The sequence below is a fragment of the Ruditapes philippinarum genome, unplaced genomic scaffold, assembly GCF_026571515.1.
Source record: "Ruditapes philippinarum isolate M1 unplaced genomic scaffold, ASM2657151v2 ctg2829_1_1_1_1, whole genome shotgun sequence".
NCBI lineage: Eukaryota > Metazoa > Mollusca > Bivalvia > Venerida > Veneridae > Ruditapes > Ruditapes philippinarum.
This window is the reverse complement of record NW_026858582.1, coordinates 22817-41918: the sequence shown is the minus strand read 5'-3', so window position 1 is coordinate 41918 and position 19102 is coordinate 22817. Positions and strand designations below refer to the sequence as shown.

Here is a 19102-nt window from a genome sequence, read left to right as displayed (position 1 = left end):
TGTGTCCAAAACCTATTCAGGGAGCATCACCCGGTTCAACCGGCTCTTGTGTTGGTTTTGTCGTGATGCTGCTCAAATAATTTATATACTCCTTACAGCTTAGCATCAAATTTGTAATCTTGGGGCCACTTGTTCAATCTTTGGGCCACTTGTTCAATCTTTGGGCAAGTTGTGATTTCTCCATGACAATTAATATCGAATATTGATGGTCATTTGTTTTGCACAGCAGATTCAAAAATTATTTGGGATCGAAAGTCAGAAATTGGTACTTATCCAGGAAAGCTGATTAACTGGACTGACTGCCAAATTATGACCAAGATGTGCTAAAATTGTTGGAAAATGAAAAAAAAAACAAAAAAACAATTATACAACATTTGAAATTGTTTTACATTTAGTACAATAATATTGTAGAGAGTGATCCTTTTATATATTGGAAGTAAAAGAAAAAAATACAAATGTATGTGTAAATCAGTCAAGTAAGTAAGTAAATACTTTATTTAATGAGACAAGACAGTTGGGCAGGCCCCGTTTCCCTGTGAGCCTCGGCAATGTAATAAGTATAAGTATTAAGAGATATGACTTGTTTATGTTTGTAGGGAAGGCAACTCCAGTTAGGACCCAGAAGGACCAAGAGTCACCTATAGAGATGTTAAGAGTTTCACACTTGAAGTAAGTTCCCATTGTACCGTCTGGCCTGACATCACTTATATTTTGTCAAAATCTGTTGTTTTTATTTGTGATTTTTTTATTTATTGTAATGTATCTTAATTATTCTTCCAACAGTGGTAGTCTTTAAGGTAGTACTGACAGTGACTGAGTGAAATTGTCTTATAAATAAGACAATCTTCTGAAGTGATTTTAAAGGAGGGCTAATGAGGTCAAAAGCCTAAAAACTTTTTAAAAAATTCATACATAGATAAACTGGGGCACTTATATAAATGGAAAAATTTACAAAGGATAATAAATATACTCGAAATTAAATGGAAACTCAATTGTTAGTGCTGGTTTTACCTTGATTTGAGTAAAAGCATAAAAACTGTTTATTTTTGGACCACATTACAAATGAAAATGATGATTGTGGAAAAAAAGTGTGAGCTATTGATCTGAAATCTGCACACAAGTTATTGATCAAGATCTACATCAAATGGTTAAAAGATATTATATATCAAAATATATCCAATCCTGTCATGTCACAAAAACATGAATGGAGTTCCTTAAACATTTTGGTTCCCTCCTTCTATCAGTTTTGAAATACTTATGCTAACAGTTGACTTATCCATAAAAGTCTTTTATGCACTCCTAAAGCTTGTCAGTAGAAATGTTGACTATTATAGCAGAATTACATATCATTTACCTTTTCTGTTTTTCTTATAGGCAATATTTCATCTTAACATTCAAAGATAAACCTCTGGAATTATGGGACATGAAAACATTGACAATATTGAGAGAAATGTCCAAGTCTCTTCCACATGCCACAGCTCTGGTTCGTTGTATTTTTGATAAATAATGTAAACTCACTTAATTTCTTAAGTATGAAATTTCCTGGGTTTTTTTTTTTCACAAAAGACATTTTAGTGGGTTGTTGAATTAGTGGATTGTCTTGTTTTTGCAATAATAATGTAACACAAAATAATATTACAATAGAGGAAATGAAATTTTGTTGTTTACCCACAAAAATTAGTGTTCTATGAATGATTATTATTTTGCAGTATTCTCCAAGTAACATGATTTTAAATGTTGTTTCTAGGAATGGTCACCTAGTCTCATGATTGTTTGATTTCTAGGAATGTTAGCTGAGTCACATGATTGTTTGATTTCTAAGAATGGTCACCTAGTCACATGATTGTTTGATTTCTAGGAATGGTCACCTAGTCACATGATTGTTTGATTTCTAGGAATGGAAGCCTAGTCACATGATTGTTTGATTTCTAGGAATGAATCCGAGTCACATGATTGTTTGATTTCTAGGAATGATCACATAGTTCAATGTTTGTTTGGTGATAAGAATGTGACCTAGTCACATGATTGATGGTCACCTTGTCACATGATTTTTAATGCTATTTCTAGAAATGGTGACCTATTCACATGATTGTTTGATGTTATTTCTTGGAATGGTCACCTAGTCACATGATTCTCCTATGTTATTTATAGGAATGGTCACCTACTCACATGATTTTCTTATGTTATTTATAGGAATGGTCACCTAGTCACAGCTTGAAAGCAGTGAAGAAGAGGCTTCAGCTTCAACAAGAACAACAACAACAAATCCCTGTTACAGGAAGTGGAACAAAATTGACAGGGTCTAATTCAGAGGAAGTAAATGCTTCTGACAATATGTCAACATCATCCACAGAAACTGCTTCAAGGTTTGAATAATTTCTAGCTTAACCTTTAACCTGCAAGAACTGGAAGTGATTAGCCTTTACTATTAATATACAGTGTATAGCCAGATCAGCCTGTAGATCTATGTCTTTGTATTTTGATATGGAAATCCCTTAATTTTCATATGGACTGTCCCAAATTCAAACCTAGTTACTATAGTGATTTCTAAATTGATAAACCAACAAAATACAGACCAGGATAAATATTTTCGTATGTTAGCAGTATAAATTGATGGATTTAACATTCATTACAATATTCAATAAATTATGAAAGGCTCATTATGCCTCAGAAATGGTTTACTTTAAGGTGATAAACATATGTTAAGTAATTTTTAATAAGGGAATTATGGCATTTTAGATATAAGGTGCATTGATTGTAAAATAATTGGTCATAAAGGTAGCAAAATTTAAAATACTGAATCAGTATTACTATGCTAATTGCCAAAAAGCAATAGATGGTTCTGCTCTAAAGCCAATGGATAATTTTTCGCAAAATTGTGACAGGACAACAGACTGAAAATTCTTTTGAGAAATGAAAATAATAACATCTTTGGAGGCTTAATGGGCCTTTAAAACGTTTTTTGTTTTGTTTTTTCCCACAAGGCATATGAATTATTTTATGGCTTGTATTGTTACAGTGAACTGAAAGTGACAGGAAAATTAACAGTAAAGGAGCATTTTGTATACACAGATTCTGACGGAACTTTGTATCATTTTCTAGTGGAGGGCAATAGCTTTCAAGATGCTTCCAAAATACCACCAGAGGTATCTCATTCTCAAAATATATCATTTCGTTAACTTGTAAAGAAATATAATAACAAGGTTTGCATCATTAAAAATGTTGATTATTTCATGACCTTTCTTTAAATGTTACCAAATATTAAATTATTGGACACATTCCACTGTTTTGTCAATCTATTGTAGGACATTGCGACTGATGAACAAGGGCAAATCAGAATGCTCCCCACCTCTGAAAGAAGTATACCATATGAGCCGCGTCACGAAAAAACCATCGTAATGCCTTTGCTACCAGCATGGATCCAGACCAGCCTGCGCATCCGCGCAGTCTGATCGGGATCCATGCTGTTCGCTTACCATTCCTATTACAAGTAGAGAAACAGGCTGGTCTGGATCCATGCTGGTCGCTAACGCACTATGTTGGTTTTGTCGTGATGCGGCTCATATTATGTGATAAACATGCAAGGGGGAAACATACATGATGAATCATTGAATGATTTGTAAATTATTATACATGATATTGTCTATTTATAGAGTGGTATGGGAAGTGTCACATGGTTGGCATGGAAGGGAGATTATCTGGCGTTTGGTGACGCGGATGGACAACTCTGTTTGTGGGATTTGAAAGCTAAAACATCAAGGTTATTATAAAAATTGTATTTTGAGTTGTTAGTTAAACATTTTTTTTTTCAGCAATCAAAGCAATTTCTCATACAAAAATTTTTTGGGGTAAAAGAAAAATTGTAAAAAATCATGAAAAAAAGGATATTTTTTATTTTTTTTTTCCCCATTTATCCATTGTAATTTATGTCATTTCGTCAGTTTAAGCAAAATCCCTTTTGCCTGCGCTTAAAATCAATAAAATTTACCATTTATATTTTGCAACTTCATTAATCTGTAGCTTTTACTTATATTCTATTGTTTGCTTTTTAAAAGAAAACCCAAAAATTTTATAATTCAGTCCCCGGCTAGGCCAATTTCTTCATTTAAAAATTTACTCTGACACAAATTTAAGGGCATTTTTCCCCCACAGCAGACTGTTCAGAAGTCATTTGGGGATATTATTTAGTCACTTGTAGAGAATTTTGTAACTACATAAAAATTATCTCAGTAAGCGGGTTTTATTAGACTGAATCCCGGGTTGAGATGACCAAAAATGTTTTAAACTCAATGTACAAAACCAAGCAAAAAAAAACACCCCAAAAAGTCCTTTTCTGATTGCAAACATTCTTTTTTCAAAAAAATTTGATGATTTAAAATCGTGAATTTTTTCAGGGCCCAAATTTTCTACACATCGTTTGGATAAAGAAAAATCAATTTGCCCCCGGGCAGAGGGAATTTTTAAATTTTTCTTATCCTTACAATGAAGGTGTAGACATAGGGGAATTTAATAAAAGGGAAAAAGGTTGCTTATAAAATTCATCATGTTTTAAAATTTTAGCTTTGCGGAAAAGAGATTGGGCCCTTAGGGGAAAGGGCCAGCTTTCTACATAGTTTCAAATATTATTGACTGGTTAAAAAGTAAGAAAAAAAGTAGTCTACAGGCAGAGCCTAGTTTTAAAAACAAATCCCATTGTTTGTGCTAGAAAGGGATATTAATTTGGTTTTTAAAATTTTAGGACAAAAAATTTTTAGTAAATTAAACCTAAAGCAAAGTATTTATACTGTAATGTCATTTTATTTTTGGGAGGCCAAAACATTTTAGCAAAATCAACTTTCTTAACAAAATGGCAAGGTTAAATATTTGTGAATTTCTACTTTCAGTTTTATTTAATTTTGAAAAATTATAATCAGAAACTTACCAAAATGTTGGGTTGTTTTTTTTTTTCAGGAATATCTTAAATTTGTCAAAATAGTGAAATTTAATCCCTTGTAAAATTTTTTGGGTTTTATAAATAAAATATAAAAGATAAAAAAACATTGGAAAATTGTATTTTGCTAAGAAAAGGGTAGCAAAAACATACGATTTGTATACAATTTATTTCTAACGTTATTTGATAAAGGTCTTAAACGTTTGCCCCCACTTAACTTTTTTTTGGGCTAAGCAATCTTTTCCCCAAATTTTTTTCTAAACGCTGATCTATGTAAGAAATTCAAATTTTGTGTTTTTAAACTTTTGAACCTCAGTGGAGTCCCTTTAAGTCAAACTGTGTTTACAACATGAAAGAAGAACAATGAATCTGCAGTAAATAACACTTTTTAAGCGTTTATATTAAAATTTGCCCAGTTTATTAGCTCACCTGTCACAAAGTGACAGGGTGAGCTTTTGTGATCGCTTTTCGTCCGGCGTCCGTCTGGCGTCTGTCGTCCGTCCGTCCGTCGTCCGTAAACTTTTACTTTAAATGACATCTTCTCATAAACCATAAGGCCAATTTCATCCAAACTTCACAGGAATGTTCCTTTGGTGGTCACCTTTAAAAATTGTTCAAAGAATTTAATTCCATGCAGAACTCTGGTTGCCATGGCAACCGAAAGAAAAAACTTTAAATATCTTCTTTTAAAAAACCCTAAGAGCTAGAGCTTAGATATTTGGCATTAAACATCTTCTAGTGAGTGTCTACCAAGTTTGTTCAAATAAAAGCCATGGGGTCAAAATTGGCCCCGCCCCAGGGGGTCATTGATTTTCCCTATATGCATATAGTAAAAACTTAAAATATCTTCTTTTAAAGAACTCAAAGAGCTAGAGCTAAGATATTTAGCATCAAACATGTTCTAATAGGTGTCTACCAAGTTTGTTCAAATAAAAGCCCTGGGGTCAAAATTGGCCCCGCCCCGGGGGTCATTGATTTTCCTTATATATGTGTATAGCAAAAATTAAAAAAGTCTTCTTTGAAAAAATCCAAATAGCTAGAGTTTAGATATTAAGCATGAAACATCTTCTAGTGAGTGTCTACAAAGTTTGTTCAAATAAAAGACCTGGGGTCAAAATTGGCCCCGCCCCGGGGGTCATTGATTTTCCCTTATGTGTATAGCAAAAACTTAAAATCTTATTTGAAAAAACCCAATAGCTAGAGTTTAGATATTAAGCATGAAACATCTTCTAGTAAGTGTATACAAAAGTTGTTCAAATAAAAGCCCTGGGGTCAAAACTGGCCCCGCCCCAGGGGTGTCATTGTTTTTAACTATATGTGTATAGTAAAAACTTAAAAAAATCTTCTTTTAAAAAGCCCAATGAGCTAGAGCTTAGATGTTTAGCATGAAACATCTTCTTATGGGTGTCCACCAAGTTTGTTCAAATAAAAGCCCTGGGGTCAAAATGCCCTGCCCCAGGGGGGTCATTGATTTTCCCTATATGCATATAGTAAAAACTTAAAAAATCTTCTTTTAAAGAACTCAAAGAGCTAGAGCTAAGATATTTAGCATCAAACATGTTCTAATAGGTGTTTACCAAGTTTGTTCAAATAAAAGCCCTGGGGTCAAAATTGGCACCGCCCCGGGGGTCATCGGTTTTCCTTATATGTGTGTAGCAAAAATTAAAAGTCTTCTTTGAAAAACCCCAAATAGCATTAAGCATGGAACATCTTCTAGTGAGTGTCTACAAAGTTTGTTCAAATAAAAGCCCTGGGGTTAAAATTGGCCCCGCCCCGGGGGTCATTGATTTTGCTAATATGTGTATAGCAAAAACTTAAAATCTTCTTTGAAAAAACCCAAATAGCTAGAATTTAGATATTAAGCATGAAACATCTTCTAGTAAGTGTCTACAAAGTTTGTTCAAATAAAAGCCCTGGGGTCAAAACTGGCCCCGCCCCAGGGGTGTCATTGTTTTTAAGTATATGTGTATAGTAAAGACTTAAAAAAATCTTCTTTTAAAAAGCCCAATGAGCTAGAGCTTAGATGTTTAGCATGAAACGTCTTCTTATGGGTGTGGGGGGGGGGGGCTATATACAGGTGAGCGACCTCAGGGCCATCATGGCCCTCTTGTAATAATATCTAATGATTTTATATTTTATATAATTTTGTAGATCTACATTTCATTTTTTTAGCTCACCTGTCACAAAGTGACAGGGTGAGCTTTTGTTATCGCTTTTCGTCCGGCGTCCGTCCGTCCGTAAACTTTTGCTTTAAATGACATCTCCTCATAAACCACTGAGCCAATTTCATCCAAACTTCACAGGAATGTTCCTTTGGTGGTCACCTTTAAAAATTGTTCAAAGAATTTAATTCCATGCAGAACTCTGGTTGCCATGGCAACCGAAAGAAAAATCTTTAAATATCTTCTTTTAAACAACCCTAAGAGCTAGAGCTTAGATATTTGGCATGAAACATCTTCTAGTGAGTGTCTACCAAGTTTGTTCAAATAAAAGCCCTGGGGTCAAAATTGGCCCCGCCCCAGGGGGTCATTGATTTTCCCTATATGCATATAGTAAAAACTTAAAAAATCTTCTTTTAAAGAACCCAAAGAGCTAGAGTTAAGATATTTGGCATTAAACATCTTCTAGTGAGTGTCTACCAAGTTTGTTCAAATAAAAGCCCTGGGGTCAAAATTGGCCCCGCCCCAGGGGGTCATAGATTTTCCCTATATGCATATAGTAAAAACTTTAAAAATCTTCTTTTAAAGAACCCAAAGAGCTAGAGCTAAGATATTTGGCATTAAACATCTTCTAGTGAGTGTCTACAGAGTTTGTTCAAATAAAAGCCCTGGGGTCAAAATTGGCCCTGCCCCAGGGGGTCATTGATTTTCCCTATATGCATATAGTAAAAACTTAAAAAAATCTTCTTTTAAAGAACCCAAAAAGCTAGAGCTAAGATATTTGGCATTAAACATCTTCTAGTGAGTGTCTACCAAGTTTGTTCATATAAAAGCCCTTGGGTCAAAATTGGCCCCGCCCCAGGGGGTCATTGATTTTCCCTATATGCATATAGTAAAAACTTTAAAAAATCTTCTTTTAAAGAACCCAAAGAGCTAGAGCTAAGATATTTAGCATGAAACATGTTCTAATGGGTGTCTACCAAATTTATTCAAATAAAAGCCATGGGGTCAAAATTGGCCCCGCCCCGGGGGTCATTGATTTTCCTTATATGTGTATGGCAAAAACTTAAAAATCATCTTTGAAAAAACCCATATAGCTAGAGTTTAGATATTAAGCATGAAACATCTTCTAATCAGTGTCTACAAAGTTTGTTCAAATAAAAGCCCCAGGGTCAAAATTGGCCCTGCCCCGGGGGTCATTGATTTTCCTTTTTTGTGTATAGCAAAAACTTAAAAATCTTCTTTGAAAAAACCCATATAGCTAGAGTTTAGATATTAAGCATGAAACATCTTTTAGTAAATTTCTACAAAGTTTGTTCAAATAAAAGCCTGGGGGTCAAAACTGGCCCTGCCCCAGGGGTGTCATTGTTTTTAACTATATGTGTATAGTAAAAACTTAAAAAAATCTTCTTTTAAAAAACCCAATGAGCTAGAACTTAGATGTTTAGCATGAAACATCTTCTTATGGGTGTCTACCAAGTCTGTTCAAATAAACAAATAAAAGCCCTTGGGTAAAAATTGGCCCGGGGGGGGGCTATATACAGGTGAGCGACCTCAGGGCCATCATGGCCCTCTTGTTTTTTCTCATTTCAGAAGATGTACTGTCACCATATTTAATGCCACCAAAGGCTGCTTTCCTGATGAAACATTTACTGCAGCACCAGGCCTGGTCAGACAAGTACTTGCTAGAGTTACAGGGTCTAAGGGAAGAGGATAAAGACATTCAGAAGTGTGTTAACAAGAATCTCAAGCTGATAGATGTGTATGTTGTTCAGTTTTTATTTAGAGGCTTAATAAAATAATAGTCTGTAACAGGTCACCAAGCTTTCAAATTTAAGGTTTTATTGCAAGTTAAGGAAAGGAAAACTACTTTGGTAAAGTATTATTGAATTTGATTTTCATAGAAATAAAGAATAAGCTGGGTTTCCAAGAAGGAAAATTGCGGGCTTTCCATCATATTTTAATCCAAAAGATGTGAATTCATTTACTCTTGATTCATTCTTTAGCCTAAAACTTCTCAAAATTTGTGTTTCTTTTTTAAACATTAGTTGATTTCAATAAAGGGAACTATCAGACACGGGCAGGGCTGAGTGGATAAGGCCGTTGACTTCAAATCACTTGCCCCTTACTACTGTGGGTTCGAATTTCGCCAGGGTTTTTGAATTCTTTCATGTGCAGAAGCTATCCAGCTAGCTTAAATAATGTTGGTGGTTCTACTCAGGTGCTCGTTTATGCCTGTAATAATGCATTGAGGGGCACCTAAGGTCTTCCTCCACCAGTAATGCATGAAAATCGCCATAATAATGACCTTTACTGTGGTGCGGAGTTGAACCTAATCAAAAGCAATATTTTAAGTTTTGAAACTTGTCCAAAATGATTTTAGCTTACCTTTATATAGACAGATTGACCTGAAGAAATAAAGTTATATTAAAGTGAGTTCCACTTAATGATAAACTTCTCTTTATATAGAAAGAATAAGTTGAAGAAATAAAGTTAGATTATAAGGGTTCCTAAATGTACTGTGGAAAAACTTTATAGTCCAATGATTTTGAAATATTTCACATTGTTGGGTAGAATCTTTAAAAAGTACATAGCTTTAAAAAAGTACATAGCTTTAAAAAAAAAAAGTACATGGTTTTAAGAAAGTACATAGCTTTAAAAAAAAGTACATAGCTTCAAAAAAAGTACATAGCTTTAAACAAGTACATAGCTTTAAAAAAAGTACATAGCTTAAATAAATACAAGCTTTAAACAAGTACATAGCTTTAAACAAGTACATAGCTTTGAACAAGTACATAGCTTTAAAAAGGTACATAGCTTTAAAAAAGTACATAGCTTTAAAAAGTACTTTAAACAAGTACATAGCTTTGAAAAGTACAAAGCTTAAAAAAAGGTACATAGTTTCAAAAAAGTAAATAGCTTCAAACAAGTACATAGCTTTAAACAAGTACATAGCTTTAAAAAAAAGTACATAGCTTCAAAAAAAGTACATAGCTTTAAACAAGTACATAGCTTTAAACAGGTACATAACTTTAAACAAGTACATAACTTTAAACAAGTACATAGCTTTAAAAAAAAGTACATAGCTTTAAAAAAAGTACAAGCTCTAAACAAGTACATAGCTTTAAACAAGTACATAGCTTTAAACAAGTGCATAGCTGGATGAGGTACTATTTATATATTTGTTTCATTTATTACAGAGATCTGGCGTCCTACTTTGAAAATTGTAGGTTTGGAACAGCAGAAAGATGTCTGCTTACTGCAAGGTAAAATATCCTATACTTTTATATACCATATCTTTTACAACATTTGATAATAAAAATATACATTGCTGACATGTGTTGCATCTGAAGAATTTCCATATTTCATTGTAAGACAGTCATAGCTCAAATCTTACATCACAATATTTCTGTTTTTATCTCACCTGACATGGTGAGCTTTTGTGATCGCTTTTCTTCCGGCGTCCGTACATTGTCCGTCCATCCGTAAACTTTTAATTTAAACAACATCTCCTCATAAACCACTCAGCCAATTTCATCCAAACTTCACAGGAATTTTCCTTTGGTAGCTAACTTGAAAAATTGTTCAAAGAATTTAATTCCAAGCAGAACTCTGGTTGCCATGGCAACCAAAAGAAAAAACTTAAAATATCTTCTTTTAGAAAACAGCATTTTTCTCAAGTTTGATTTTCTTGAAATATTTTGGCTCTTTTGGAGGCATGCAGCTGTAATAGCTTTGTGACTCATGGTTTAATAGCTATGTTATTCTAAAGAGAGGAAACTTTGTTTCCTATTTTCAGGTTATTTGGAGATGAATCTGAAGTAAAGTTTTGGACAATAGCTCTCCACTATATGAGATCTGGAAAGCATCTTGCTATGAGTAAGGTATGAAAACAGACATGTTAAAGTCTAAATGTTTTAAGGGGAGTGGTGAACTAGTGGTTTATGGTGTCTGCCTCTCAACCCAGGGATCTTGGGTTCGAGCCCTACTCGGGTCACGACGATGTTTCTTTATATGACACCAGTACTGGTTGGTTACAGGAAGCAGACTCGAAAGTGATTAATATAATGTGCAAGAACTTGATTTGCAATCGTGCTTAAATAAATATGTTTAAACTTAAGGTAAAAATGTTGTTGCAAAAATTTGAATAATATCCTGTTTATGTGTAACCCATCAAGAAAAATTAGTCTAATGTATTTTATGTTTTATTAATTTATTTTCAAGTACAGTAAAATTGTAAATTTTATCAAGAGATTTTATCAAGGGATTAAATTTAGCAAATTTCTAAATTAAAGATTTTTTTTGCTAAAATACATGTAAGTGTCTACAATATGAATATGAATTATTTAGAAAATTGCAAATATCAACCTTGCCAAATAGTCAAAAATATTGATTTTGCGAAATTTTGGCCTTGCAAAAATATCTTATTTGACAGAAATTATTATTAAAATAGATTGATGAATGAATGAGAAATGAAATCCTTGATTTTGTAAATATAATTATTATCATGAGATTTCATATGGAATATGCTGTTTAAATTTAAATTCTCTAACTCTATATTAATATTACATTGTTATATTTTATTATTCAGAGTTCAAGCTGTGTTTTTGTCAAACAGAACAGTGGGGACCTGTACATTCCACCAAATGCTAGTCACAAAGAGATCAATGACCTTCTTGACCTTAGTATCCAAGGAGACGAAGGTCAGGGGTCAGCATGGCAGGATAAGCGGGACCAGCCATTAGAAAAATGTTTTGATTTTTTGTGTGATAATGATAGCTACAAGGTATGTACATGTAATACAATATTCATAAATTATTCTTTAAAACCATAGGGAGGTGTGTGTAGTCTATGTCAAATGAGCGTCCATCCACCCTGTAAGGCACAAAAGCAACTTTCGCTGTTTGTTACGAACCCTGGACTTGTCACCAGTCATGCCCTTAAAGTGATGATAATTTACCTCCATGCAATTTCCATGAAGTATTGAGTAGTAGGTCAGAAAAGTAGGTCACTGTACGGTAGTCAATGAGAACATTAATGTACAGTAACCTGAGACAACAATGAAAGGAGGTAGCTCTTAATAGGGCTGTTGGTGCCATGCAAAGGGCCTGTCTTACAAGTCCTCTGTCTGTGCTAGAGGCTTACGTACCCTAGCACACCATCCACGTTGTCTCTGCCTACATAGTAGGGCCACTCCCCTTTGCATTAGTCAGGACATCGGCAGCTGGTCGGCATGTACAAGTTCTGAACTTTGTTCAATTTTCGCCATCCCAAGTTCTTCAAATCTCCTGTTCATGCCCTGTGCCTTATCAGCGACGTGCATGCTCCAATGGAGAAGTGAGAAATTCCGAAGTACAATATATTTCAGTTTTTAAATGATTCCTAAGTACATGTACAATGTATTTTGGTCTTTCTTTGTTTTATGCCAAGAGATCTATTGAACTGGTCCCAGCATGTGTCAGTATAGACAGGTTTTTTACTGAGCATATAAATGACTTTTTTTCAGCGTTATCAACTAGACCGACTAGCACTTCATGACAGTAAAAGAGTGACATACGAGCATACGAAGAAATGTTCAGAGAATTATATGATGTTGGGAGAGACGGACAGATCTGTACAACTATTACTGGAGACGGAACCTGACAATGATAACTATTACATAGATTGTCTCAGGTACGAAGTTTTGTAATATTCACACTTGTGACCTTTTGTGTCTATTTTTTATGGGGGCATTTATATTTGCCCTTGTCAGTCTGCCCCGCTGTCATGCTGTCCCTCGTTTAGACTGGGAAAACATTTGGGACATCCATGCCCTGTGAAGACATTTGTAGTTTTACTTACAGGTTTTCTTCCTCCATCAGTAAAGCTGAAAATTTGCCGTATGACCTTAACAGTGTTGGTGTGATGTTAAACCCAACAAAAACAAAATAAAAACCAAAAAGTAAAGATGTTCAAAGGTGTATTCTTTTTTTCTCAATCAGTTACAGGTAATAATAGTGCATTATGTCTATAAGGCATTAAGACAATTCTGGTTTAAATTTTGCTTGTTCTTTTTCCCATTTATTAAATGATAGATTATTTAATACATGTTTTACAGCCATATATGTATAGTTTATTTGACATATATGTTTAGATCGTGTCTTGTGGCCAGTATCAGGTCATCAGGTGCATCACAAAGTACGATAAAACTTGTTGCCACCAATCTCATAGCTAGTGGGAAGCTTCTAGGTCAGTTTTAATGTTTCTAAGTTTTCAAATGACATAGAATAAATGACAACAGTTTCATTGAAAATCTTGTCATATAACTCTGGTGTAGGGAAATAGGGAAAAGTGTTGTTTTAATGACTCTAAAAACAGTAATTTGTGAACTAAGATCCTTAAATAGATGTTAATCTGAAATCCAGCAAATGAAGGTTTTTATAAGCAAATCCCAAGGTACAAACAAACTTACGTTTTAGTTTATCATGGCACTACCATTAGATAGATTGCATATCAGACCTATTTTCTATAATGTAACTTTTAAAAACTTGTTTGTGCAGACTGCATGCTGGAATTCTAAAGTGTTCTTAATCTGGATACATGTATGTCTATTGGCAAAAAAGCTGTCTCCATAAAAATGTTATGTTGGTTATCTCAGACAGTGGTGTCTTAAACACAAATGTGTGTGTCACTAAGTAACATTTTCTGTATTAAGAAGTGTACAGTTGTGTGTTTGATAGATAAAGAATGGATGCTGTAGATTTTATAAACATACGGGCATGAGGAACTGGCTGTATGGACTAAGGTAAATTTAACTTAGGATGCTTAAAAAAATTTTTTCTGAAATTCAGCAAATGTAGATTTTTAGGTACAAACAAACTTTTACTGTTTTAGTTTTACCGTGCACAACTATTCATAATAGATTGCATGTAGTCAAGTCTATTTTCAAGATGTAACTGTTAAAATTTATTTGTGCACCTTCATTGACTGGGAGTTTCTTAAAGTGTTCTTAATTCTGGAATAACTCTATTGGGAAAACAAAATGCTTGTCTCCAGTAACAAATGTTTTGTTTGTTATCTCAAGACAGTTGTTGGTCTTAAACACTATGTGTGTGTGTGTCACTATTATAACCATTATTCTTGTATTACAGAAGGTGTACAGTTGTTGTGTTTGATAGATAAAGGTATGGATGCCTGTAGATATTTACAAACATACGGGGCATGGGAACTGGCTGTATGGCTTGCTAAGGTAAATTTATTTTTTGTTTTGTATGGTTCAGAGATATAATTTATAAATGTTAGTGATAGTATGGTAATTTTAAGGTACATGTATGTAAATTTGTAGTCTTATAAAAAAAATGGCAGAGTAAGTCAGCAGAAAACACGTGGTTTAATTGATCAAATTTTCACTATGCTTATAAAGTCTTTTTGATAACATGATAATATTCTTTTACTGTTCTGTTTTTGAGTGAAACTAAAAAAAGGATTGGAGCACCACACTAAATACCGTATTCCAGTATATACGGGACAAGGCACTTGAATGATAAAATGCTAAAATCTTGCCTTTTCACCCAATGGAATGAACTTAAAAACGTCTAATACATCTTTTCACACAGATTTATGTATGATAATGTATGAAAAATGTTAGCAATAGTATGGTAATTTTAAGGTACATGTATGTAAATTTGTAGTCTTAAAAAAATTGGCTGAGTTAGTAAGCAGAAAACACGTGGTAGAATTGATCAACTTTTTACTATGCTTATAAAGTCTGTTTGATAACATGATAATATTCTTTTACTGTTCTGTTTTTTAGTCAACTTTGGTATATACAGAGTGTTGTGAAGTGATGAAAAGATGGGTGGAACATTTGAGTAGTATGCATGTTAACCAGAAGGTAAACTTAATATTTATCTCGTGTAAAGGTTTCAATTATATAAATATATCAAACTCATGAAAGATTGATCGTTTTAAAAAAAGTGTCTGCCTGTATAAGCAATAACTTTGTAGTGAAATTTTTCTTCCCTTCCCAGAAAACTAGATATTATAAAGTTCTCTGTCACAATTGATCTCGAACATGGAGTAAGATGGTCATTTGTCTCTCGCCACTGAAGCAGAAGTCATGTTGGATTAGTAGCCGGTCACTTGTGGAGAAATTGTTAATTACTGGTCAGTTATGAAGGAAAGCCACTGCCCATATATGACCAGTTAAAAACCAAACCAATATGATCTGTACTGTAATGTGTATTTTTACTTTGACCAGAATAAAAACCAAGCTATAAATGCGTATATTTCTATACAAAGACTGACCTATCAAATCGGAATGTAAATCACGTTTAGTATTGTTTACATTGTCGTAGTAAAATATGATATTTAGCTCGACTTTTCCTATAAAACTATCGCGCAATTGCTACTGTCATAGCATTGTTGCCATCAAAAATCTTGAACAATTAAAAAATTTTTTTTGTAAGATTGCCTTTATACTTTGACACAACAACCTTTTGAACAAGACCTTCAAGTAGACCAGACTGAACTTGACCTTGACTCATATATAAACTTGACTTGATGTATGTTATTATTTTGTTTCAGAGTACAGCTGTATTAGTGCTGTTATCACTGGGTTATTTTAATAAAGCTATAGAGATGTTATATGGTATGAGACAATTTAACCGAGCTGCGTGTTTTATAGAGGCTGCAATAGAGTTTAACCTCCTAGAGATAAATCCGGATAATGGTGCGTATTAATGTATCTTTGATGTGGATAAAATGAGCCGCGTCACAACAAAACCGACGTAATGGGTTTGCGACCAGCATGGATCCAGACCAGCCTGCGCATCCGCGCAGTCTGATCAGGATCCATGCTGTTCGCTTACAATCCCTATAACAAGTAGAGAAACTGATAGCGAACAGCATGGATCCTGATCAGACTGCGCGGATGCGCAGGCTGGTCTGGATCCATGCTGGTCGCAAACCCATTATGTTGGTTTTGTCGTGACGCGGCTCAAATTATACTATGTCAAGTTATTATCAACATTGAGACAAAATTGTTATAAATAGATTTTCCAGATTAATTGGTTTATTTACTTCCATTCATTTACTCCTCTCCACTGAGTGTTTCAGTCCCGCCAAAGATTCAGAATTAATTTATAGTGCGGAAACTGTTCAGTTAGCAAACAGAAATTAAGTGAATTAACACCCTTCAGTTTATAAAAGTGTATGCTTTGTTTCCTCTCCTTAGCCTGTGGAAACTGTTCACTTTTCAAACAGAATTTTCATGACTTTAAACTATTTATAAAATTGAATGCTTTTGTTTTCTCTCCTTTGCCTGCTGACAGCAACTGATTCTGCTCATGTGACAATATTTTGAAGTTTTCCCCTATAAATGATGAATGGTTTTGTCCAGTTTGATACATGGTCAAGTCCCTTTAAGATATTTAGCATGAAAAAGGGTTAAATGTTTGTTATTTTTTATGTTTGCAGGTGCTGTGATTGAGGCTGTTTTTCTAGAGTACGCTAGACAGCTGTCTAATCTAGGACATAAACAAGCAGCATTGTATTACTGTAAGAAAGCTGGAGAAAAAGGGGAACAGTTGATGAAAGAAGTGGAAATTCTCTTTACATGAAATTCGTCAGTGATTCGAGTACTGAAGTAAAAGATCTGTTCATTTGTGGTGCAAATATTTTGCAAGTTGTGCATTTATAGTTGATAAAAAATACGGTAAAAAAACATTAAAGCGGCCTAATTAAGCTTTTCTAAAGGTTAATTTTTTTTATTTATTATTTTTGCAAAGTTGTTTCAAATAAATGTCAAGTCAAAGGAATATAGATGGAAAATGAATTTTATAAATAAATAACTAAAATATATAAACACTAAGGAAACTCCTCAATATCTATAATCTGCTGAAGTCTGAAGTCTTTATTCAAATTAGTATCTGGGCAGTGGATTCATTTACCGATACTCTATTTTTAGAAACAAACATCACTTTCGCGTTAAAAATAGCTTTATGGATGCTGATATAAGGAAGGCTTCTAATGTTAGGATTCACTTTTCAAAGATAAAAATGCTGAATTACTTAGTTTGAAACTAAACAAAATTGTTTTTCCTGAAGAATATAAAAGATGAAGGCTGCTTTAATGTCAAAAATAACCAATTTAGTAAATGGAAGTAAATAATAGAAAGGAATGATTGTAATAAGTTCTTATATTTTTCATATTTTTCTCATTATCCCTTAGCCTACCAGCAACAACTGCTTCTTTCTCTGCAACCAATGTAGACCAAGATCACCCAGACTATCTGTGCTGTCTGACCATGGTCTGCACTGTTTGCTATTCATTCAGTACCTTTTTGGACATTTTTCCTAAAAATGATTTATGGTTTTGTCCAGATAGAAAGACGGACAAATCCATTTGGTAAAGGTTAACTGTATAGCAATATACAATACATAGTATTATTCACTCATTAGAACATGTATACAATAATTTTAAATGGATAAATGGCATGAATTAAATTCAATATACATGTATGTATTGATTAGAATAGATTAGATTTTATTGTCATTGCCCTCTGCTTTTTCCCTTACCTTGGGGTCTCTTATTGAACTTCACATAAACTTATAATGAACACATTTTTAATATTTTGTGTGTGAAACATTATGGCCAAGAGATACATGTAAGATATTTTGGCATGTAACATTGCCTTGTGGACCTCTACAAAAGTAGGACATGCCCCTGTGGCCAAAATTGGCTTGTGGTTACTTTAGTTTCCTTGACTTGAGTATAGAAAACTTCAAAAAATCCTCTTCTCAAAAAAACCCAGTGCCCAGAGCTTAGATGGTTTTGTATAAGTATAATATTGCTGTTCTATATAAAAGGTTTATACATGTGCATTATATCCTGGCTCTGATTACAGTTAACTATGTACTGGGGATAACTTTGATTACCTAGGCTTTAGTCTGCAATTAAGTTTTAAAAGTGAGTTAACTAGGGTCATAATGGCACTCTTGTTTATAATAGGGACCAATCTCGTGTAGAAGAGAGCTACATGTAGTATATCTAAGTTTTGTAGGTGATGATTATAAGTGAATTGTAATACATATACATATAATATTCCTTCAGAAGCCATTGATTTACAATTTTATTTGTACATTCCATATTTCTGTCTACGTGAACTATGTTGCTACTATTTAATTGTATGTTAAAGTTTTTCTTAAGATTTTCAATTTGTTTGAATGATTATTATATTATTTGTTTCATGTTATGATTTATAAGTGCAATAAATATTTAGAAGATGAGTCATTTATGTTATGCTTGATATTTTAAAATAGACTGTTTCAGTATTAAAAAATCACAATCACATCACTACCTCTTACTTTGTAATGGACAAATCCTTCTCATAGGACTTGTTGAGTTCAGCTTTGCCGGTGCTAGGGGGCGTGGACGAGTATTTTGAATTGACCACTGCCGTTCTTGAATAGGCTCGATCACGCCGAGCTTGCAACATTTTCAATATTATTGTGTTGAGTGAACATCAGTGTTTCCATTTTAATACTTCTGATTAAAAAAACGTAAGCAACAGTTATAGTTTTAAATCAGAGACATAGATAACATTGATATCTATGTCTCTGTTTAAATATGCAAGAAACATTTTACTACAATGTAGAAATCATCATCGGATGTATCCAACTTAACCAATTTGGTCGCAAACTGGTGACATTCCCAATCTAAACAAAAGCGCTTACTTACAGCAGATCTAATATGATTGGCGTTGATAAAGGTACCCTAACTATCACCCAAAGCAGGAGTGTACTCGTATATAAAATTCATTAATGGTACATGTATATAGTTTCATCATAAACCCACTCTACATCCCCCGTGAGTTCAAACACAAGTAATGAACAAATCGTATGAGGTTCATTTGTAAGCAATGTTTAAGATATTTGAAACGAATATTTAACTGTTTAATGATCGGTTTTGTTGTGATTAATGCTTCCGAAGGATCACTTTGTTTCCAGAATTTTGTACTTCACAACAGCAGGTG

At 33.6% G+C, this 19102-nt stretch overlaps 1 protein-coding gene across 1 annotated transcript in view; it reads left to right on the top strand.

Moving 5' to 3' along the window:
* The window catches only part of LOC132753657 (WD repeat-containing protein 11-like), a 33626-nt gene extending 15270 nt beyond the window's left edge, over positions 1-18356 (top strand). The window contains exons 13-27 of the mRNA XM_060744151.1: positions 597-669; positions 1375-1483; positions 2194-2366; positions 3020-3146; positions 3654-3764; positions 8670-8851; positions 10290-10355; positions 10889-10973; positions 11681-11875; positions 12596-12762; positions 13223-13317; positions 14220-14317; positions 14882-14962; positions 15655-15799; positions 16546-18356. Of these exons, the coding sequence (XP_060600134.1) occupies positions 597-669; positions 1375-1483; positions 2194-2366; positions 3020-3146; positions 3654-3764; positions 8670-8851; positions 10290-10355; positions 10889-10973; positions 11681-11875; positions 12596-12762; positions 13223-13317; positions 14220-14317; positions 14882-14962; positions 15655-15799; positions 16546-16688 (1850 nt within the window). The 3' untranslated portion in view covers positions 16689-18356. The remainder of the gene's footprint in view (positions 1-596; positions 670-1374; positions 1484-2193; positions 2367-3019; positions 3147-3653; positions 3765-8669; positions 8852-10289; positions 10356-10888; positions 10974-11680; positions 11876-12595; positions 12763-13222; positions 13318-14219; positions 14318-14881; positions 14963-15654; positions 15800-16545) is intronic.
* The last annotated feature ends 746 nt before the right edge of the window (positions 18357-19102 follow it).